The sequence below is a fragment of the Gavia stellata genome, chromosome 2 (genome assembly GCF_030936135.1).
Source record: "Gavia stellata isolate bGavSte3 chromosome 2, bGavSte3.hap2, whole genome shotgun sequence".
In the NCBI taxonomy this organism is placed as follows: domain Eukaryota; kingdom Metazoa; phylum Chordata; class Aves; order Gaviiformes; family Gaviidae; genus Gavia; species Gavia stellata.
Window position 1 is genome coordinate 51,431,010 of NC_082595.1, and position 25,049 is coordinate 51,456,058.

At 38.2% G+C, this 25,049-nt stretch overlaps 1 protein-coding gene across 1 annotated transcript in view; it reads right to left on the minus strand.

Annotated features, from left to right (window-relative positions):
- Nucleotides 1–20,493, minus strand: part of AKAP7 (A-kinase anchoring protein 7) — a 93,420-nt gene extending 72,927 nt beyond the window's left edge. Inside the window, 6 exon segments of the mRNA XM_059833095.1 lie at nucleotides 5,400–5,560; nucleotides 10,805–10,941; nucleotides 15,779–15,924; nucleotides 16,981–17,130; nucleotides 20,120–20,349; nucleotides 20,351–20,493. Coding sequence (XP_059689078.1) covers nucleotides 5,400–5,560; nucleotides 10,805–10,941; nucleotides 15,779–15,924; nucleotides 16,981–17,130; nucleotides 20,120–20,349; nucleotides 20,351–20,493 — 967 coding nt within the window.
- Nucleotides 20,494–25,049: the final 4,556 nt, after the last annotated feature.

Consider the following 25,049-nt stretch of genomic DNA (forward strand, 5'->3'; position numbering starts at 1 on the left):
ATCTGCAAATCCTGCGGATAAAAAACAGGATTCACTTATTCACTTTTATCAGCTTCAAATAGCATTTACAATATAATTATCAAGATGAAAATTGAAGCCAAATGATTCATTACCTTTTCCAAATGCAGTTAGCACTTCAAATATTCTGTAGTGTAGCAAAGCACAAGAAATGAAGAGTTTTTTTAAGAATCACTGTAAGTGTATACGTCGCTTTTAGCTAAGAATTTCTAAAAAGACTTGGACAAAGAGTGATTAAAATAATCCTCAAATTTCTGTCATAACAGTTAAGCACTATTCATGGTAGATAATTATATGATGCTAATGTCTTTTAATGGATTGTTGGGAAATAACTAGCAAATCACAACAAACAGAAGATCCATACTAGCTCTGCTTTTCCTGAACTTTTTTCTCTGGCAAACTTACATTCACATTGGCATTAGCAGACATGCACTTACCATTATAATGCTGTACCACATTCAGACGTTATTGGTATCAAATGAATTTCCATATAATTTATGGAACTAAATGGGTTCTTACAAGAAGCTAATTTAACTTCCTATATTTTCTATTGTTTGTGTTATCAATATTTCTCCTTCAACATCCATGCAGAACACAAAATAACACATGAAGTCAAAATTCACCTTAGATCATAACAGAAACCAAACATAATCTTGAAGCAGCAAAACAGTAATTCTGTAAAAAACTAAGCTTAGGTCTTGCCAAAAATCAAACCAGCTACAGAATTGATCTCTCCTTACTGTTCCATGGACAACAACAGAATGATTAACATCCTTCAGGCAATAATGTATATTTTTTATTCTTTCTGCCAACTTCAGTTTTAAAATTGCAGTCTTCTAGGGACACAAGTTATATCACAGGCAAGCTGTACTAGGAGGCAGAATAAACTTGTGACAATTAATTTCTGTCAAACATATATAACCTCACAGCAGTATATATGAAGAGCCGAAAGCAATCTTCACGCAGAATCTGACAGAAGCCCAGCAGAAAAGAGTTTCCAATATAGTCTCTTGCAGCTGTCTCTCTAAAATTGTGTATTCAGGATACTATCCACAGAACAGGAATACTAGGCATAATTTTGACATACAGCCTGTTTTGAATTAATATATGAACTACATTACAGAAAATAAACTCAAGGGCACATTTCTGCTAGTATGATTCTTTACATTAGAAGGTATATTTATTGTGTCAAATACAGCCCAGAAAGTACCACGTGGTCTTTTCCCCAAAATGCAACACCTTCAGTAGGAGGTTTGGCCCTTAGAGGACCGTCTGCTAATGTTTTGCATGCAAACTGAACTGTGTTGTAATTAACTCTGCAAGTGTACTCTTACATTAAAGGAATTATACATGTGATACGCTTGGGGGAGGAGGGAGAATCTTAATGACTCTCTTGTTTACCTCATCAGTTCTGAAGAGTTCACTTGGATTCTTTTGTTTAATATTATCTCACATTCCAAATTGCACTGCCCTGAAGGACACCTGTATAATAAGAAATCATCTATTTTTATCAGGTTACTTATATTAAATTCTTTGCAATTTAATCTAATGAAGACATACATAGAAACTATTTAGTGTATTAATTTTCTTCCTGCTCATACCTGGCCTTTCCACTAATTTAATATGTAACTAAGCTAACTTTTGAAACACACTTGTATAATCTTCAGTGTTACATAATTACAGACCTAAAAACTTTTTTTATGGCACAAACATCAATACAAAAACTGAATTTGCTTTCATGAATTATAGGTTACCTGTTATGAAAAAATATTAGCACTTGCAAGAAGGCACAAAAAGATACCCTGAAATCAGCAGCAATTCAGAAGTTACAGTTATGACAGTCACTAAGAAATGTTAAGATAGCATATACTGAAGTCATACCATTAAACATTTTCAGTCATTTTACCATTTTCTTCTGGCAATGTTCAGCTCCCTACTCTGTTTCAGAACTAAATCCAGATGAAACAAACATCACTGTGTAAGTCTAGAGACTGAATGACAGGCCTAAGGCCAAGAAATTATCTATTTGGTTGGCAAAAGTAAGCACTGAAATAAACATTCTTACTAAACAGCAGTGTTAACTGAAAATAATAATATACAGCTTTAGTTCTAATATAAGCAAAGAATGCTCACCGGTGTGTATCAGCACTTTACAAAGAAAACACAGGTTTGCTTGTTTGCTAAATTCGACAGTACTGAGTTTGTCTGCTAGGATGGACTGTCAAACTGAAAAACAAAGGTCGAAATCTGATCTCATCTTTTACTTGTCTAACTCTGATCAAAATCTGATTCACTAGTCTAAGATGTTGTGGTGGGTTGACCCTGGCTGGACGCCAGGTTCCCACCAAGCTGCTCTATCACTCCCGCTTCTCAGCTGGTCAGGGGAAAGAAAATACAACAAAAGGCTCATGGGTCGAGCTCAGGACAGGGACAGATCATTCACCAACTACCGTCACAGGCAAAACAGACTCCACTTGGGGAAAATTGATTTAATTTATTGCCAATCAAATCAGAGTAGGGTAATAAGAAATAAAAACCAAATCTTAAAACACCTTCACCCCACCCCTCCCTTCTTCCCAGGCTCAACTTCACTCCCGAATTCTCTACCTCCTCCCCCTCTCCAGCTGTACAGGGGGATGGGGAATGGGGGTTGCAGGCAGTTCATCACACATAATTTCTGCCACCCCTTCCTCCTCAGAGGGAGGACTCCTCACACTCTTCCCCTGCTCCAGCCTGGGGACCCTCCCACAGGAGACAGTCCTCCACAAACTCTTCCAACATGAGTCCTTCCCACAGGCTACAGTTCTTCATGAACTGCTCCAGCATGGGTCCCTTCCTTGGGGTGCAGTCCTTCAGGAACAGACTGCTCCAGTGTGGGTCCAGCGTGGGCTTCTCTCTCCACGGCTCCACAGGTCCTGGCAGGAGCCTGCTCCAGCATGGGCTTCCCACAGGGTCACAACCTCCTTCGGGCATCCACCTGCTCTGGTGTGGGGCCCTCCACAGGCTGCAGGTGGATATCTGCTCCACTGTGGACCCCCATGGGCTGCAGGGGAATCAGCCTGCCTCACCATGGTCTTCACCAGGGGCTGCAGGGGAATCTCTGCTCCGGCGCCTGGAGCACCTCCTCCCCCTCCTTCTTCACTGACCTTGGTGTCTGCAGGGTTGTTTCTCTCATATATTCTCACTCCTCTCTCCAGCTGCAGTTACGCAGGTTTTTCTCCCCTTTCTTAAATATGTTATCACAGGGGTGCTACCACCACTACCAATTGGCACGGCCTTGGCCAGCAGCGGGTCCATCTTGGAGCCAGCTGGCATTGGCTCTATTGAACATGGGTGAAGCTTCTAGCAGCTTCTCACAGAAGCCACCCCTGTAGCCCCCCCGCTACCAAAACATTGCCATGCAAACCCAATAAAGGTGTGTAGAAAATCACACATAACAAACTCCTTTTTTTCCTGTAGTTAAAAGATATTTGGCTCTCTATGTCTAGCAACTTCAATTATTTTGGAGTTCTTAATAATTAGCTATAAACTGCTCAAAATCAAAAGTTACTGTCACTAACAGAAACCATTCATCTTCTTTCACAAGAGGTATTGAAAGGGAACACAGTTTATTAATTATCTCATTGTTTATAAAACAGCATACGTACAATATTCTGTCACCTTTAAAAGAAATCTAAAGACAAACTCAAAGACAAGGATGAGGAAGCATATCATCCAAAGGACTGAAGAAATACTTGGTAGATTCAATCTTTGAAATACTTACGGGATTATTTGACAACCAAAGTCTCTCTGGAGGCTGTAAGTACCATTCAGTTTCTACCATAATGAATATTAGAAATACTTGTCTAACAAGCGCTGCTTAAATAATAAAGCATTGCCCAATAACAGCATAAAAAATTTGGTAAGCTGAAAAGCTCACCGTCTTCTATTCAACCTTTCTTTAAAATGTAAGTTAAAAAATACTAAACATTTGCTAAAGGCACTTCAGCAATTGAACTAATGAATTGCTAGAGAAAGCACTGTATTAATAAAGACTTTCAATTTTTTTCTCTGTACTGGACTGAGAAGAGGTAGCGTGACAGCAGCAGTCTTTGCTACTCTGCAAAATGTCCTATATGGGTTATTACACCATAAAAAAATGGTGTGACCTCACATTCCTCAGAGCACAAAAGATAATTCATCAATACTGAAAAACTCTTTAAAAGAGTCTTTCCAAGGAATAGCTGGAATTGCTGGGATAGTTTTAAAGGACACCAATGAATTACAAACAGTACTGTTCTCTGAGACTTTTTATTTAATATCTGTAAACAACATAGTTTAAGTATAGACTCACGGATAAAACAATCCACTCTACCTTTTTTTGGTCTAGGTACTGACTGCTGTTTCTCAGCTGATATTTACACTCCTTTTAATTTATATATTCCTACCCACTTAAACTGTATCTTTGGATCCATTTTATCTGACTGGCAAAGGCAGTGGCCTTAGCTTCACTGTTAAGACAGAACTGAGAGTTTCGCTCTTGAAGTGAACATGTGAGTGCACATGCATAGTAGCATGTACCTGCCCTATCTTTCAGTAACTTCCTAATTGCTAAAGGAGGGCAATTAACATTGAATAAGCCACAGACTGGTTCCACAACTGCTCCAAAAAAAATTTCAGGCTAAAGCAGCATGGAATCCAACTCCATTCCTCGGGCAGATGAGTCATGTCCTTCTCCTGAATTCCCCTTATCCTCCAGGAGTGCAGAGAAAGTCCAGATTTTACGTTATACATAAATGGAAGTGTATGTATAAAGTACATATATGTACACATATATATGCATATATATATACGCACTTATACCTGTGGGAGTGGTAAGTTACAGTTAATTCACTGAGATTTAAGAGTGATATGTATAACATACAGGAAACACAAAACTTAAAGACTCCCCAGACCACAGAAGAGGAAAGAATGTCACTGTTTCAGTGCTCTACTCAGCATGAACACAAAGGAGAGAACTATGTAACTTTGCAAGTCAGGTAAGATGCATCAAAGATACAGTTCTTAAAGTCAGTAAGTATGAATATACAAATTGAAAGGGGTATAAATATCAGCTGAGAAACAGCATACAGTACTTGGAGTACAATGGAGCCTTTATATCCATCTACAAACCTGCACTACATTTTTCACATATACTAAATAAAAAGGTATCAGAGAACAGTACTGTCTGTAATTCATTAATATCCTTTTGAACTATGCTGGGAAATTCGTCATGTAGCCTTTGCAGTTGTTAAAGGTAAATTGATGTTGACTAAATTAGCACCAATTTATCGTTGTGCTCCACTCTCATCTAGGTTGTCAAGAAGTCTTTAAAGCACTTAAACTAGATTGACAAGCTGTACCTGCTATTTCCGTAAGTATAGCTGTATGATCATTTTCTGCCAACTTCACAAATCCAACTTCATTTTTGAAGTGATCAATTCCTTGAAAAGACAAATCCACGGTTTTTCCTTTCAGGAGATCTTCTACAAAATCCTTGCTGTCTGAAAGAGCACCAACTGCTCTGTCAAGAGGAAAGAAAATATCTATATGAAAGTCAAATACATTAATACTGTTTACATTGCTATTAATCATTCTATCAAAAAATCTCACAAAGATTTATTAGTATCAATTTATTATCTACTCAGGTACTTTTGCACTACTTCCTATGAATGCAGTCAGTATTATTATTACCATTTTATAAAGGAAAACTGGTTCATACACCCTACTGTAAAACCACATAAATAATAAGGCAGACTAGCAGCAGCTGTAATTCCTCAAAAGACTTAATAGCTAGTTGTCTTGAGGACAGAGATAAAGATGATAGTGTCTCTATTACTCTGTGCATCCCATTTAAATAAGATGCTTACTTGGAAGCGTTTGGGTTTCCATTCTTAAATTAATTCACTTTTTTCATCTCTGGATAGCTCAACTGAGCACTCTAAGATTCTGCTTCATTCAAAGTTATTACAGAGTTTATTTAATATTACAAACAGAGGCTAGTGACATTATATATATATATAATGATAAAATTATATGGAAATTACTGTTAAGCTAATTGAGAACTGTTATTAAAAGAAGTACTATCTAAATGGATGCTTACTTTCTTTAAGATATAAGTAGCATGCACACATAATCTACATGTAACTTAAGAAACAGGAGCAAACCCCGTAGCCTTTTAATAATCATTTTAATTAGCTATATTAAGTGCATGCATGATTACATGAAGTATTTGTTTTGACCTGCACTTGAAGTGATTCACATGCTAAACAAAAACTATGTAAACATTCTTACTGTCTTCTAAAAGATCTCTCACATGCTCAGAGTTTTTAATTCTATTCAACAAAACTGCATTTAAACTTTTCACTAAATCGATGTTGACTTCATAAACGCTAGATGGCAGTGACAGGTTAAAAACTCTCAAGAGAGTTTATTTTACTTTTTCTGTCCTAGCTGGATGAAAGCCTTCACTATGATTTCTAAAGTAGGCTAAATTATATTCTTTAAGCCTGTACAATTACAAACAACTCTACACACGTTTCCATTGCGTTTAACAAGACGGACTCTTGATGAGAACTATGCATTTAATTAAAATGCAGGCCAAGTTAAGAGAGAAGTTAAGGTTGATTACATGACAAAATATCCTTGATTGATATAGTCCTCCTGTGGTTTTTTTATAGGGCTTTAATCTACAACCTAGAAGTACTTTAGCTCCTATATAACCACTTTAAACAACAATGCCATTTCTTGTTCCTTGGCAAAGACTTTTTTCTTTGTGCATAGTCTCTAACACTTACCTACCCTTTTATCACCATTAGACAAGCCTGTTCCTATGTCTTCCATATGTGCTATACTTCAAGACCTTTCAAAACCACTATCTAATACTGATTATACTTGTCAGATTATTTCACAGGTAATAATATGTAGATTTATTTACCGACATGAACCTGAAAATTGTTCCAAAACAAGTACAGATATTTGAAATACACTGTGTATGACTGCAGCAGGCTTTCAAGTAGTGAATCATGCACATACCTAAAACCCATCTCTGGATTTTTTGCCTCTGAGAACTGGTACACAGAGAGTCATGGAAAGCTCTGTTCCCAAGCTGAACAAAGATTTATATTTCCATACTCTAGGGTGTGCTGCAGAACTCACTGACCAGCTCAACTCTACCTGATGAGGTCTATGAAAGGTCAATTCAAACAGTGCAGTGTGTTTTCAGTTTAGCACTGTGTCACTGAAGATCTAGTTCTACTTTTTCTTTTATATATAATCTTGTAAACGCTAAAATTTTTAGAAAAATAGCTGTCATCTCACTCTAGCATATTTTGTATATTTGTATTCTACCAACCACTTTACAACATCTAACAATTGCTTTCTAAGAATAATGCACAAGGACAAACATTTCCACTGAAGTCAACAGCAACAAACACAACAGTGGTATTTTCTTGTTATTCCATACCAAACAGTATTTATGATGCCAAAGAGTAGTTACACTCAGTGCAACTAACCCACAGGGATAACAAAAACGTTTACAAGCATTTTGCTCCAAAGTGGAGTAAGGAAACAAAAAAGAGAATTAAGCAGCATATTCTAAGTGAATACAAACCAGGATTATAGAAGCAGTGCCTGTTTTTTTCTATATTGTTGTAATGTAAATATTATACCACTTAAAATTGATGTAGTTTCTTTAGAAATGTCTGATTTGTTGATTTTGATTACTTGTTAGAAAAAGCAACCTTGCAAAAAAAAGCCAAACTGAATCCTTTTAGCTCTCATATTTATAATGAAAAGGTTAGATTCACAGAGTCTTTGACAAATAACAAGCAAGAAGAACTTGACACTATAGTCTGGTAATAAAGGCATTTACTGCGAAGGCAGGCATGTTGATTGCTAGTACCTGATCCCATGACTATGCATACAGTTAGCACAGACTAGAACTCCTTTGCTTGAAGGGAGTGCTGTCATGACTCTTGCTTGCTTGCTTTCTTTATGGCTTTTAAAATCTCACATTTATGATTTCATATAGTCCTACAAAGAGAGATGTAAAGTGCATTCATGAAGGCTAGATCACAGCCAATCAGTTAGGAAACTCGCATGGGAATTGCAGGTCTGGATTCCCTTAGAAAGAGCAGCCTAGAATACAGATCTTCCATTTTCAGGGTGAAAGCTGTATATGCTAAATACTATACAAAGGGCTTTGTGCTGAATTGAACGTTATGTTTAGCACATTCTTATCACGTGTTTTGACTTCAAATAGTGTTCAACACATTTCGTTTCTGTATAGACAGAGGCACTATTGTGCAAGCACGGTAGAAAAACTGTAGATAATCTAAGTAACTTAATGGATCCAAACCTAAGGATCTGTGAACTCTCAGATGCCCAGGTGACTAGCTGCACATCGTTTGGGGGATTACTCTCACCCTACGTTACACACGTTCTTTTGCCAGCCTGGATCTTGGTTTCTTTCCATTAACCTGGTATCAAAAAATCGGCGAAGCAAGGAAAGGAAAATTCAACTTTTTATTCTTCAAGTTCTCTCAAAAGATTAAACAGAAAACATCAGTTATGAAAAAAAAATAAGAATCCCATATAATAGAAAATGCAATCTAGAATACCTGAGGATAGCTGAGCTAGATACCTGTAGGAGGCATCTGGCCAGGGAAGGGGTGAATCACTGGGGAAGCTGCTGCTGACTAGAGGACAGCTCCTGGATGCCCGGACTGTGGAGTTCTGCTGGGAGAGGCAGAGAAGAACTCCGTAAGTGCTTGGGTGGCAGTCGGACAGTAAAAGCTAAGAAGGAGCTCAAGGAGTAGCAGAAGATACTGTATTTGGGAATATTTGTTTTGATATACAGTTTAGGACTCTAAAAAATATTCATGAGGAGGCACACTTGCCTTTGAGATGTCCTCTCACATTCCCTTTTTAAAAAGTTCATACTTCAAATTCTTTCTAAAAAAAATCTTGCCCACACAGTTGGTGGTTGTTCTCACCGATTTTCAGGTGCTACCACAGTTTGTTCACCAACCAGGGCAGGAGAAAGCTGGTGTGCCTACTCCAAGAGACAAAAGGCACATGTTCCTGGCTATCTGTTTCTCTCCCTTCAGATCAGACTGTTGGAGACGAGGATGCTGACAGACTTGCATCCACACAGAAGAGGTAAGAGTGTATCCTCAAGGATATATCATTCAAGGAAACAAGCATGAAAAACAAGCAGGGCAATTGATTTAGATACACTGCTATCTCATTATTTTTAGGTGTGTTAAACATTTTTAGCCAAAATACTTCTACTTATTAGAGGCATGGCTTTGACTACCAAATGGTTCCTACATTCTATTTTGGATTCTCGCTTTCTTATGAGCAATCTGCACTTTAACAGCCAAACCTTCTGGGGAAAAATTATTCAACACACACTTATTAGACACATTATTTTGTAACTGTATTACCATAACCAAAGCAATGTCTTACTGCACTTATTCATTATTTGATCTAGATAATTCAGTACCTGGACCGCATGCCTGCTAACACTGCAGAAAAAAACAGTAAGATATATACAGACATATATATAGATATATGACAGAGGGCCCCTGAAAGAACTGATCTGGGGGAGATGAAACCATGAGGCTACTCTTTCACAGACTTATAAGGATCTGATGAATTTTCATTCATTACCAATTCACTACAAAATTGACACACAAGCAATGGAGGATTTCCAGATGTTCATATAATGCCAGTAGGCCATTTATCAGCATTTTACATAACACTCTGTTGCAGTTACCAAAGTGTTTGCAATCTCAATTCTGCAATTACAATGTGCAAATATAGAGACATCACATATGCAGGCCAATGGATACCACATCTAAATAGAGACTGTTGAGAAAGTCTGTGTAAAGCAGGACTATAAAATACAATGTATGTTTTCATTTCAAGTCAAAATTACAGCTGGACACACAAATTATTATTCTGAACTTTCATAAATTACAGCTGTATAGATAGACTTAGAAGTCTGAACATCTTTGTATTAACCATTGAACTTGTATGTTAAAGCAGGCTTGTCAGATAGCAGTACAGCATGTGGTAAACAGTAAAAAACACCAAAGAAATGCATTTTTATAAAGCAAGTAGTCACATCTAACACTTAGACATGACACATGCCTTTCCAAAACTTTTCTACCTTTTATATGATCAAAAATTCAGCTATATCACATCACTATAGCAACACAAAAATTATACTTTTGTTAAGGCCTAATAGCCACCTCTCTTTTAGTGTTCTTAAATTTTGAGTATAATAAATTTATTTAGGGACATAAAAAAACCCTATAACTATAACATGAGGCATTAGCTTGGAGCTAAGGTTTATTTCATTAAAGTCTTTCAGTGACAATTACTAATTTGGCTTATAACATTTGCTAAACTATGAAATTCTGAAAATTCCCCTGTTAATCTGTTCAGTGTCCCCTTTATCAAAGCATTGTTTTAAAATAATTAATTCAGCAAACATGAGATTCGTGCATGCAAGTTCAGCACACAGTATGAAAAATGCTAGGGAAAAAAGCATATTTTGTTCAGAGCCCACGACATACCGTAAATTATGAAAATGGCTAATATTAAGATTAGCATTTTAAGAACAATATGAATTAAATGTTCAGTAAGCCTAGTAATTTAGGGCTGACAAAAAATAAGCATCAGTTATCCCTTCTAGTCTTTTTATGAACTCCTCCAGCAAAAATACTTGTACATACCTAATTTAACACTAAATACCTACATGCTAATTTCTTCTTCATTGGATAAATGCATCACTAACATGGTGACATGCAATGAGCCAGAGTGAACCATTGCTTTGGAGAGCCTTTGATCCTTTTGTATTATTGCATCTTGCACAGCCTGAATACTGCCAGTAATCTGGGAAGAGAGACAGACACAGAAACAACAGTTAGCCATTACAATTACCGTATCACATTATGCAAGTGAACAAGAAAGTACACAAACTGAAATAAAATGTAAAAACCATTCTAGCAGAAGAAAGTTTTATCCTCTGACAAAGCTGTGCTAATTGACCCAAGTAAACTCAAAGTGGGTACAAATGGAGTGATTAATAAATCACTGGACACTCCCCATCACATCTTAATAGGAGTTTGCTTCCATAAATATGATAAATTCCTGGAGCAGATTAAGATCATCCAGTTCTACACTGCCAGTAATCCAAATAAAAGGCTTCGTCAAGGACTTTCTCTGCCTGCTTTGCTAAACTTGTATGTTGCCACGTGCAGAGAAGTGTCTGGAAAAAGAAAGAGATCTTTGCAGGATCAAGCACACAGAAAACATGAATATTCAGTAAATAATTTATAGAGATACCTGATTTACAATTCTGATTATACTGTCCAATAGACAGATGTAGTTTATGTACTTTCTTCAAACATATTTTAATGAATTTCCATACAACATGTATACAGTTCTAACTTCATCACTCTTTTTTCTTTAAAATTATTTGGATTACATTTTCTTCATTGAAAATTATTTGTATAGTTATACATGCTTTATGAATTGTATCCAAAATGTTGACTGTGCTTGCCATTATGATAGTTGAGTTGTAGTGATTTAAAAAAAAAAAAAAAAAAAAAGCAACCCTGCAACAATTCTTAACTATGTTAGTGGAAATTAAATCAAATCAAATAACCTTGACCATCTGAAAAAATGGGTTATTTCTTAAAGCATGGTAAGCAAAGACGTTACAGACAAATCAGCTTTGGTGTATAAAGTCTAAAAGCAGCATGCAGAAAACTTCAACGTGATTTTTTTTTATTTATTTGAAACTCAGTGCTGAATGCTTCATAAATATACTGTACATATTGACTTTTATAAGACAAGCACAAGTAGCTCTTAGGTTAAAAAAAAAAAAGCCTTGATATATTTTGGTAGCTCTGTTAATCGTAAGGAATACATAAATTTCCTTAAAAAAAACACACTCTAATGGGAGTGGTCAGTATTTTTCTGACCAAATTTCTTAAGATGAGTTTTGACATGCACAAGTTTTACCTAATGTGCCATAGATATCTAGTAGTCCCATATAAATTAAAACCAAATTATAACTGAAAGGAACCAACTCTTTGGGTGGGGAGGAGGTAGGAAGGTAAAAGCCACTTGCCAGAAAAAGGTGATATGGCATCTACAAAACCACAAGTATCTTACGTAGTGTAAAACATATGAAGAAAATTGCACCAACATTTTGATCATAAATCATGTTGTAATAAGACCATCTTCCTTCACACACTAGAACTGATCTTATCCTGGATAAAAAGCACTTTTATTGTCTCAGATGTAGGAGAAATTTAACCCACATTTAAGGAAAAACTGGTAAACATAGTCCCTGATAATTACAATGTGTTGACTGCATAATTATTTACGTTTATAAACTAAAGGAAATACAGTTATCCCTGTAAAGAAAAAAAAAACCAAACCTCAAAAATTAAATCACCTATCATATGAATTACAATTTTATTAAATTTTCAACTATTGCTTCTAAATTTAATTTGCACCTGAGAGCTGGCAAAGAAAAGAAAAATACATATAAGTCTAGAAGCCCTTCAGAAAACAGAAGACAGGTGTGGAACTGTGTTATCACAGCAGTAAGACCATCCTAGCTCTGAAAAAGATAAATGTTATCCAGATTAGCATCCAATACCCCACATCCCCTTACCCATATAGTTTCTTTCAGCAGTATTTCCAAGTCCCTGCTCATGTCCTAAACTACCTCCAGCTCCCTCACATAGTTCAGTTCTGGCTTGGGCAAGAAGCAGCACATGCTGTGGCTGATTTTCAGCTATAAGGGGTTGACTGGCTAACAAACATGCAGATATTCATTCGTCAGCTGGCAGGTCTAGAAGAATAGGAAATTGCCACACTCACACGACAGTCTTCAACCCAAGCATGTTCCTTCAAGGCTCTCGCCTTTATGCAAGCACCAATTCCACAAAAACTGTAGGAAATTAGTACCTCCGAGATGTCAATTTTCTTATCCAAATTTGGATGATAGGTTGAAAACCCACAGCAGGTTCAAAACCCAGAAAACCCCAATGGGTTTTGCAATCAGGCAAACAAGGCAAACGGATAGGCGGGCTCACACCTGTATAAACTCCATTAGGAAATCGAGCTAAAAACCTAACAAATAACATACCTTTGGAACAGGACTAATTCCAAAGATGGCCAGTTAGCGGTTCCAGAGACAAGCTATTGCTGAACCCACCAGGAAAGTATGAAATGAGCTGCCTTTTTGATAAAGGCAAAATAGAAAGAAGACTGAGCATGTTCTCTCTCTCTGGCTAAAGTGACAACATTCTACACAATCTATACTATCTGGAAAGAAGAAAAAAAGTTTTCAAGTACATTTTTGTGATTTTCAGGAATTTATTTTTAATATGTTTTCCCAGCAGTTATGTGATCAAAATGTAACACAATAGCTGTAGCATAGCTGTGCCATCACAATGCATGATATAACTTCAGATTCACTCTGTTTTCTTCAATAAATCTAAGGTGCAATTAACAGTTGAGTGCGCTGAATTTTAATTAAGTAAACCAGGACTCTTTCTGCATCTCTGTATAACTAGTTATGACCCACTGCATAAATAAAAACTTTAAATTGCTATTTAACCTGCTATTTACATTACCTTACAAAGTTTCATGTTACATTTCAACTGTTATCATGCTATTTCTTTTAACTTGACATTTCCTAATTTAACTAAAAGAAATGTCTGAAGGAAGATCATACTCAACAGATTATTTTAAAAAGTGCTCCAAAATAAGGCCTCAAATACTGATTTCAAGGTCCCCTCTCCCATTACTTGAAATACGTTATTCTGAAGAGTAATAAAATAACTTAGTTTCGCTTATTGCAAGGATACTACTAGTAAGTAAATATAAAGACTGTAAACTTCAAAGATTTAACAGATTATAATTATAATGAAGAGTGGAGGACCCTGAAAGGCTAACCTATCAAGTGATAACACATCAGATGAAACATAACTTAAAAAAAATTACCAGAGAAGGATACAATGATAATCATCACTTAACTATTTTTGCACAAGTAATAATGCAAAGTTCAATATAAATTTAAAATTAATGGAAAAACACTTTTTATTTCTGAAGATTCAAAACATAATTAAAATGAAAACAAGGAAACCATTTAATTTCCAAGAGGAACAGTTCATTAAATGCTCCAGAAATATCCCTTATTACAGAATGGTTCTCTGTGTAAAGCTTAAAATACTACATAAAACATGAAGAAAGAGTATTAATGCCTAAAACACTTCACTGGAATAAAATCAGATCCTCAAAAAAAGAAAGGTCTCTCATTACTAACTGAAATAGTACCAGTAATTACCAGATTCCCTCTGGCATCAAGAAACCAGGTGTCTTAAGTCTAAATTTTGGCTAATGTTGTCTATACAAATTCCACTGTGTATTTTCTACTTTCAGAACAACTCTACATCTAAGACAAGTATAAACAAAGCTTTCTAGCAATGTCCTGGAATTCCTGTATGCTTGGAGATTTAATATAGCTGTTCCATTACCTCTGTAAATAAGACTAAATACATGAAATATAAAAAAGCATGCATAGTTAAGACTTGTCCACTCAACCAGCCATTCAACATAATAACAATCGCGAGCAGGAATTCTCAATTATCAGATTATACATCCTGTACATTATTCTTGCACTTGTTAAATCATGGAAAAGACGGGAAGAAAAGATATTTCAGAGTAAGAGACACAAAAGATCTCCCACAATATTCATGTCAGGCTATTCTGGATCTTATAAAACCAACCTCTATAATCTCTTCTTCACATAGTATGTTTTGAAGAATCAAAGACTGCACTGTAATTTTCAAACATACTTTGGTTTATTTTAATTTTGGACTCTCTTAAACTTTTACTTTCTCAGAGAACAGATAGTACAGATGTAGGATGAGTTAAAATTCACCTTAGATAGCTCCTGGTATTAAAAAATAAACCTAAATTTGGAAATGGTGGTAAACTGTTGGGTTTAACTTTTTAAACATAATGCACCTACTTTCCTTCTTTGCAGACCCAAAAGGTATCTAAGCCATACCAGAGACATCCCACATCATGTACATCATTCTCATTCACTGTCTAAATGAGACAACGCATGCTAACTACAAGAAAATACATTTTCTTAAAGAGCTCTCTTCAATTCTTGAATCCATTTGAACAACATCTCACTAAAACAATAGGTTGTTTGAATTTTAAGTGAGATGATCAATTTTACTGGAAAATGTTAAACTACAAACTGCCTAGTTAAAACAGCAACAGATCCAAGTTTAAATTCCTATCTATAAGGAGAGCTAAAAATATTCCTAGGGATTTTCTTGTTAAATTAAACAGGAATGTCTCTCTTCCTTATTCTAAGTGAATGACAAAATAAGCAATATTGGAACAGTACAGAGGGGAAATTTAAGCCAGCTTTAGTCAAAATAATGTGAAATCCATAAGACTGACAAACTGAATAAAGATAAATATTTTTCCTCTAGTCTTTTCCTGATAAGCAATTTCATTCACAAGAATGTTACATAAAATAAAGCTACTCTTTGAATAGCCTGCTAATGTTCCTTTAAAATTACCTGAAAAAAATTATTTTGCTCAAGATAAAACACTGTTCCTCTTATAAACACATGCAGCTGTTGAAGTAATTCTGGTTATACCAAATTAGTATAATAAAGAATATCACCTCTGGATTAGTAATCGGAAGAGAAATAAAATAATTCGGCTGATACTGTTTTCTCTTTTTCTTCTTTCTCTCACTGCCTTCTTCAATTTCCCTTCCAGTAGTCCTCTTTCTTTTCTTTTTTATATTTATTTCAGAGGTTGCATGCACTGAAGAGAAAAAAAATTTACTTTCAGCATACAGACGAATCAAAACAAAGACACACTTAATATCATGCCAACAGGAGCTGGACTTCAGTCAACTGACTGGAGCATGTCTTTCCAGTCATCTGATCTGCCCATGCTCTGAACTGTCTGATTGGGATCCTACTCCAACCTGAATTAATGCAGTCACACAAGTGAAGTACCATACTTGAACTAACAGCCTACGCCTCTAAGCAGGGCTTATAAGCTGTTAACATAGACACGCAGCTTCCAAACTACCGTGTTTCATTTAGCCAACTCACACTGCAGTGCAATAGGCCTGCAAATTGTCTACACTTGAACATGGACGTGACTTTAGAGCAAAAGGGACAATATTAAGTTTCAAAAATCCCACCCATGCTGTATTTTGAAATATAAAACAAGATAATACATAGGATTATCAAAGGTTGTATTAGACTAGGACTGGCCAACCTATAGTTCAAGGACCAAACCCTGCCCAAAAGAAAATTTAATCCAAGCCAGATCTACTCTCTGCCTCCTCCTTTCCCAAAGACCCCTTCCAAAATAGATAGCAAAAGAAAAGTGCATGTCCTCAATTCTTCCTTTGCACCATAAATTATTTTTCTCCCAGCTTACTTCCTCAAGACTTTGCAGACCCTTTCCCACCACATGGCCTGATACATACCCATAAGCTGACCAGGCTGCAGACATCCACTGTCCAATTAGAGGTGCACTTCTAGCCCCAGGCTGGGAATACACACATTGGAAGATAGCTCATAAAAGCCACCACGTGAAAAGCTCATACACAGTAAAGTGAATTGACATATGACATGTCTTTATTCTGTGACTCATTGCTGCAATGGATCACAAAATGGTAAATTTTTAATATGCTCAAGTATTTGCAGGACTGAGTACTAGTAAGAGAGGTTCTGGAGTGGATCCTGTTCACAGGGAGACTCTGTTCCATCTGCACAGCCCACTCGTACATGCCAACAGGCAGGACCAAGAACTGAGTGCATGATATGTCTATGCTTCCACACTACTTCTGATTGATATACTTACTGACAAATTCATCTTCAATATCTGTGTCGACAAACGGCATTTCTGCCATCAGAGATTCTACCAAATCACCAGGACATGGCTCTTTTCTCTGTTGTGTCATTTTCTCACTCTCTTTAAAGATTTTCTTTTGCTGTACATTTTCCAGCCCACCTGCAGGATATTTAAAATAACACACTGGGTGTTAGTTTTTGATATAAACAACTAAGAGACATTATACACAAGCAATATACCAAGTATACATTTCTCTCATCATCAGCAAATGAATATTGACATATAACCCCCTTAAGAATGCTGCTCTTCTTCCTTGTCAACATATCAGCAAAAGTACTTCAACACTTTATGTGGAACAGCAAAAAAAGGGAGTTCAGCCTTCTGTATTTACTAACTTACGGTCTTGTTCAGTTCTAAGAAAATGCAATTACATGCAAAAAAAAGATTACTTATAACCAAGCATGAAAAAATGAAGTCTTCAGACATCACATAAAGTTCACTTTAGGTAACAGTAATGGCATATGAAATTCAGTGCAAACAAACATTGGCAAATAAATTCCAATGTAAACACACTGAAAATGAGGCACAAAGGAGCAGGAGGGGAATCCCACCATTCTACATACAACAAAGAGTTCCCAACTGACTACATCATTCAGGAATTAGATGATTATTCTACTCCTGCATCTCCCGCACAACATAACATGTTATAGACAGCAATGATCTGAACTTCTGGTTCTAAAAACTGACCTTTAGTATTTAAGCTAAAGAAGGACTCAATACAAATCAAAACTCGTCTTGCATGTATAAAGATATACATGAAGTTCTATCTCAGAGTAATACCGCAATGTCAAAATAATCTCCACTAAGAAGTTTTTTAAAATGTCTTTTTCCCCACGACAACTAAGCATGAGTCATTTCCTTATGTCTGCTCCATGTTTCTGTGTCAGTAAACTCTAATATTTGCATATTAAGTTATACATTAAAAAATGAAAAAGTAAAATCTTCTCTAGCAGCAAAAAATGTGCACATAACCAGGCATCGTGGTTATATTCTTTTGGGACAACTCCACAATGGGATTACTGTATTGGAAGAAGCCTTATGTCAGAATTGCAGTTTATCCCAGGACAGCTCATTACTACAGACAAGGCACTTTCAAAGCTCCTCTTGTGACCACTCCAGATAGTCCAAATCTGGCCCAAGGGGAAAATTTGGCAGCAAAAGTGCATATTAGGTTCTTGTGGCATGCAAAGCTACACTACATGTATAAAATCAATATTACAGACCCAATCTGGGTTATTATCACCCTGAGGAGTGTTTCTTGCATAGATCACTTTATGATAGGGAAGATAAGTAAAAGAACAACCTGATTAAGTGCTAATTCACTCCAGTCTAAAGTAGGGAGGCATAAATCACTCTGTGGTTGTGGTCTGACACCTAACTTTATCCTGGAGGCTATTAAAAAGAAACAAAGTATTTAGATTTGTTGCTTGTTCCCCCTGTAGACACTAAAGAACAATGCACAAAAAACAGATGTTTAAAGCAATAATAAAATTATTACTTCTCACTTAGATTAGCATAAAGCTCACACAAAACAGATTGTTGCTAGTGATCCACAAGCATACAGAAAACAACAATCCTTCCTTCAAAGAGATCTCGAAGTGAGCGACAAGACAGAAATCCATGAAACTGACAAACAAGTAGGTCAGTCTGGGGCAGAAAAGTTATCAACAAGATTCAGAAATGCAGAATCATAACCAGCTGGGAGCAAAAAGGATTTGTTAAGGTAGCATCAGCTGCAGAACAAGGACTCACATAAATCTGAGGGGTATATATTGCAGATTATGCACTTCCTTTGTTCTGTCTGCTCAAAAAACAACGTACTTTGAAAAATTCTGTCTGCTCACAATAGCAGATGGGCATAGCGAAGGCACAGCTAGTGATTAACAATATCCCTTCGCTAATCAATTAGCTGAACTGAACAGGCACTGCTTCTAAATGCTTCTAAATACAGGTTGTACCTCGAGCAAAAAAACTCCATCCCTCACCTTTTCTGAAATATTTATTACAGAAATCGGCAACAAAATTCAATAATTGTGCTCTAGTCACTAAAACAACCTGAAAACAAGATTTTTCAAAACTCTTGACATAATGTTGATAATCAGAGACCTAAGTAACAAAACCAGCTTCCAGAGGAACTCCTTGACCATCAAGCTGTTATAGGATAAACTCTTTTTTCTTAATTACATGCTTAATTATAGTAGCCTGATTTTCATATATGAACAGCTGTATACATTATTCCCACATTTGTATTTAAGTGGCTGCTGATCTTCACCACTATTTAAGTCATCTGTTCCAGCAGAAAAACAATCATGATACACCTAGCTCATAAGGGAGAGAATACAACAATAAGGTGGAATAAAACATATTTGATTGCACTCCTTTCGCAGCCCTCTTCTCTCCATACTTATAGCTTCAGACAGAAAAATCTTCTATTATTTGACACCTACACATCAGAGATCACAGTGAGATTAGGTCTCCCGGCACTGTTCCCTGTTTAGTATGTTTATGTTAGCATGTTTAAGATGTTTATGTTCATATGTTTAACAACAAATGAATCCTTTGGAGACAATTTAACTGAAAGCTGTTGTAGAAATACATGGTCTTACTCTCCAGGCATCTTGAACTCCCGATGCTGGCAGTACTGTTTACATAGCCATAAAGCTGAAAAAGCTTAAAAAAAAAAAACCAAGCAAACAAACTTTGGAAAAAAAATGGTAGCTTTAGTGTGCAGCCAGATCAGATGCTTACACTGACTGCAAGCCTGGGGGCAGAGCAGGGCAGGCAGGGAAAAGAAAAGCAGAAGACTTTTTAGCAACAGCCCACAATTCGGTTGAATCACCTTCCCCTACGACCTCCACAACCCCTGCTGCGAAATCTACCTCCTTCCCTTGGGTACCCGAAAGTACGTGCACAAACCATACTTTTTACAGCCGCTCTGCCCCACTGACGGTTTAACGCCTGCCCCCCTCGCAGCACGACCCACGGGGGCGCCGCGGCAGCGGAGGGCGCCCGGCCCGCGCTGAGGCGTCTGCGAGGCCCCGCGCCCGCCCTCTTTCCCCCGCGCAACGCCGCCCCGCCGCCTCCTCACCCTGCTCCGGGGTCGCGCCGGCTGCGCGGGAGGGGTCCCCGCCGCCACCCGCTCCCGCTGCCGGCCGCAGCGCCATGAGGCGCGGGAGCGCGGGCACAGCCCGCCGGGCGAGCAGGGCGCGGGCCGCCGCCGGCCGCGTCCAGTAAAGCGCGGGGAGAAGCCGCCGCAGCAGCCGCTGCATGCCCGATTAGAGGGAGTAAGGCTGCCCGCCGGGAAACCGCGGGCCGGAGAGGATTCAGCGCAGCCGCCGACCCCGCGGGCAAGCGGACGGCGGCACCTGGCGGGCGCGCGGGGCGGGGGGGGAGAACAGGGCCGTGCGCCCGCGGGACTACAGCTCCCAGCGTGCTCCGCGCCGGGCGGTCTGCGCGGGGCATGGCGGGAGCCGGCCCCCAGTCTTGCGCTCGGCCACCCGTCACGTTCCTGTCGCCTGCGCTCCGTAATGCCAGTCTTTGGCTGAGCCGCCCAGTTCACAGTGAAGGCACCTAGGCAGCGTGTCCTGAAAGATGAGATCCGCATCTGCATGCGTTGCTTTCACTCAGTACTTTAAGGAGATGTGGCTGCCTGAGCCCTCGTCCCACAGAAGGGCTGCAACTAACAGGAGTGGTTTGGGCTGGTGCCTCCCCAAAATAACCAGTTGTAGCTTAGGGCTGCAGAGCAATAATGAGCATCTTCAGCTGCGGTCTGGGGGAGAACAAGAGTCTTGCTCTAAATTTGCTCTAAAGTCCTTCACGCAGCCCTCCTGCGCAGCCCCGGACCCCTCTGACCGCTGGCAGTAACGCCTCCGCCTAGGCCGTAGGGTCTCCTGTTGGGAATCGGCCTCTGGGGTGTATGGGAGAGGCTGCTCCTCTGAGGCAAGGAACGGGCGGCGCTCTTTTCCAGCCTAAATAAAGACTTGGTGCTTCTCGGAAGCCAAATCCTGTCGCGGCATTCTGTGGGAGAAGTCAAGCCAACTGTCGCCTGGTGTTTTTTCAGATCAGTCTGTGCACATAGACTAGATCTGAGGGAGATGATTGTATATATGTATACAAAGATTGTACTTTCATTTCTAAAGAGAGTAGGGATGGCAAAACCAAATAAATAGGATGGCTGTGGTAGAGAGGGAGATGCACGGCTGCTGGATGTTAGAAGCTGAGAGACGAGTGAAAATGAGGCCAGTTTCTGTATTTGGCTCCTCTGTGCCTTCCCTTTCTGGGAGATAAAATCTGTTTGGAAATATTTTACCACTGTTTTGACCCATTTCATGCTGTGTTTGCTGTCCCTGTCTTTCACACAGTATTTTCATTTGGTCTGCATAGTTCTGTGGAGACCAAAGGCCTGACGTGACACAAAAGTCCAAGTTCTGTGAGATCCAAGAGAAGCTTTAGGATGAAGCTGCTGGCAGTTTTTCCTACTATTCACATTTCATCTGAATATCAGCTATCGTTAGGAGACTAAATACATAACTGGTCACTTCTTCCTAGCCTGTTAGCATTGGCAAGTAAGATACTTCCATAAAAATTTGATTCCATAGTTATAGATCAAATACTGGGAGAAAATCTTTTGGTATCAAGTGTCTTTTTAAAAATATTAATTTAAAACACAGTTTTTGATCTGAAACTGCTCCAAATCAATTTATTAGGTGTTTCACAGAAATCTTCAGCAAACAAACTCTAGAAAGAACATTTCTGTTTGTACAGTTGACAGGGGAGTCCAATGCAATGTTTAGATAAGTTAGCATTTAATAGTCCTCTTAACAATTGAAAAAACAATCCATATTTAGTGGAGCTAAAATTGTATCTAACCAATACCCACTAGCCTAGCACTAATATGTAGATGTATTCTTAGGGTTCATAACATGCCTTAATATACTATCTCCAGGATGAGGGGAAGTGAGAAATTAAAAGCGCATTAGCTGGAGCTGGTAACAGTTGCCGTGAATTGTCCCTACAAGTCATAAAAGTGGTGTTAGAGGGAAACGTACAATTGAGGACTAGAAAGCTGAAGTAACAAGTTGTGATTTTTCTGCCTGACCAAATACTGCACCAGTTTCATAGAGGTCACTGACCTGGTGCCTGGCAGGAACTGGTTTTCGCTACTGCTTAGGTTTGGGCTAAAGCCAGCACTTTATCAATTTTCTGTGGCCTTGTCTTTATTAAAGAGAGTTTCTGATTAACCTCTCAGGAGTACAGTTGTCCCTTTGAGGGGGAAAAAAAAATCACATAATGACAGCTGAGTGACGCTAACAGAAAGAGGAAGCTGAGTCAGCTCTACAAATGTATTTGCTTACACAACCGCAGTGCCCATGCCTGTTAGCCTCTCAGCCACCTTACCATCTCTTAATCCACTGTCTAACTTCAATCAAATTTAGTAGAGAATAAAAGGATTCAGAGGTACAATATCCCCACACCTTTCCTGAAAATGAGTGGTTTGGGAGAAAAAAGAGACTCATTTAGCTCCCAAATGAGGGAAAGAAGAAACAATGCTGTGCATATGTTTTTCCATGAAACAGTGGCTGGTCATGAGTATTGGTCTGCTCATTACACGATAGGTCACGGTACATATTATCAATACATATTATGTCTTATCTTAGTCAAGTAAGAGATATGGGGGAGCTATGAGTATTTGGGACATGACTCACTGTGGGAGGTTAGAAAATAAAAGGGCAGGAACGGGACGTGTTACAGGGAGGCCTAAATATTGGAAGGGGACATTGGGATATTGTGTAGGACATGGGAGGGAGTTGAAGGTATTGTAATGTGAGGGCATGGAGACTGTAGGGGAAGCTTGGGTTATTGTGATAAGAAGGGATGACATAACTGATACAAAACAAGGCTTCATTACAGACACTGCTGATACAGCAACTTGTTTTCTGACAAGTGAAGAAGAATAGACCATCATCAGGTAGTAATAAGAGATTTGATAGAGAAACAAAGAAAAGTGTGAGCTGCAGAACTACAGATAATGGAAAATGAGAGGTAGAGGAGTGCCTGGGATAAAGTAATTTAATGCAAAGTTCAAAAATCAAATAGGCTAGGGTTTCTACAACAACTGGTATAAAAGGAAGAAGAGCAAGAGGATGCTGTCAGTTATATTTAATGAATAGAAACTACATTTGATTGACATCTAACAAGAATATGAAGATTAATGTGAAAAGGAATAATGTAAATGGGTATTTTCATGATCTGTTGATCACATGCAGTTCATTTACGTTGCGGGAGGGAACAAACAGTGGGAATCACCTAAAAAATTAACTGATTACACAGAGCAGCAATTCTTCACTTGCTACCCTCTGGATAGCAACCTGTTATGAGGGGCACTGGCTAAAGATCAGCGTAGACACTTAAATGCTATTGATGTCAATGTATTGGTTCAGACGCTTCCAGGTTCCTCCAGGCTTTTTGAGGAATTGTGTCTGTTGGGTCGAGAGAGGATTCACCTAACAAAGTGGGGCATGAATGTCTTTGCCAACAGGCTTGCCAGCCTCATAAGGAAGGCTTTAAACTAGGTTATTGAAGGATGGAGAAGCAGTTCCATCAGACCTAAGCTGGAAGAGAACTGGAAGAGCTAGAAGAGATGTGCTGGCAGAGAGGCAGTGGTAGATAATGGGAAAGCAGATGCAGGATAGCGTGATGGCAGAGCCTGTCCCTCTCTGCCTGAGCAAGCAGCATGCTTGGGGACCCATCCCACATTCCTGCACACAGACTAGCATTTAGGGGGACCTCAACAGGCTGGAGAAGTGGAACAGCAGATGCTTGCTACATGAAGTTCAACAAAGACAAATGTAAAATCTTGCATCTAGGACGGATGGGTTTTGGCAAAAGCGGCTGGATGCACATCTGCACTAACTTAGCATCTAGGACATTTTTTACTAACTTGGACTCTGCATTGGGTGTTATTATTAGGGTGTAATCTCTAGCTTGAACTCCTACAGACCTTGCTCCCTGAAAAAAGCAATTATTAGAGCTAGTTCCTTTACGCAATTGCCCTTCAAATTGTATCTCATTGGCTAGTTTTTATATTTCCTCTTAAATACTTGAAGCAGCAAGGGTAGAATATGCTTTCCTAATCTACTTTTTCTTTCACTTTTCAGCACAGAAAATCCACCAGAAGTCATCTAGGTAAATTGTCATTCTGCAGCAGAGTTACATCATCCTTCTATAGGAGTTACATCATCCTTCTATAGTCAACAAAACCAGTCTTCCCTATGTTACTCCACAGCAGGTTAAAAGAAGCTATTAATTTCTTTACTTCTGTCTCAGAAGCACAAATTCCATCAAACAATGTGATATACATATCTTCAATTTCCAAAATATAGGGTTATTAGAATACAAATAATATAATGGAATACTGCTACTGCTTCATATTTTATGATATGAGTAGATAGCATTCTTTTTACTAAATGTTTATACTCACACAAACAAAATTATAAAATAGAAAATAGCTTTAAGTGATTTTGATGACTACAATCTTGTTTCTCTTACTCTTGATACGTATAATTTGGATTTAAGCAAATAGTTGCATGTCCTGGAGACATTAAGAATGGTAGTCTGCAAAGTGAAGACACCATTCAGTTTGATAGGCAACCTTCACAGATCTGCAATATGAGAGAATGTACACTGAAATAAAAGCACATTTCTGTTTTAGGAACTTTATTAAACCCTCTGGACTTTTTAGGTGCAGAGGTCAAATTAAGTTTGACCTGAAATCTGCAGCTTCCTGGAGCTGGTCTTATTTTCTGAATGAAATAGAGATTTTAAAAAAGTATGTGCAGGGAAAGTGTTTTGTTTAAAAAGAAGACACTGCCTGCAATTAAAAACCAGTTTGATTTTGAATGCAGTGAATATTGCTAACTACATACGGAAGTCATACAGCTGAGACACTAGATCCTGCATTCCTTGAGAGAAAGACACTTTACTGGGAGTCTTAGGCAAGTAAAGAATGCAGTTCTGAA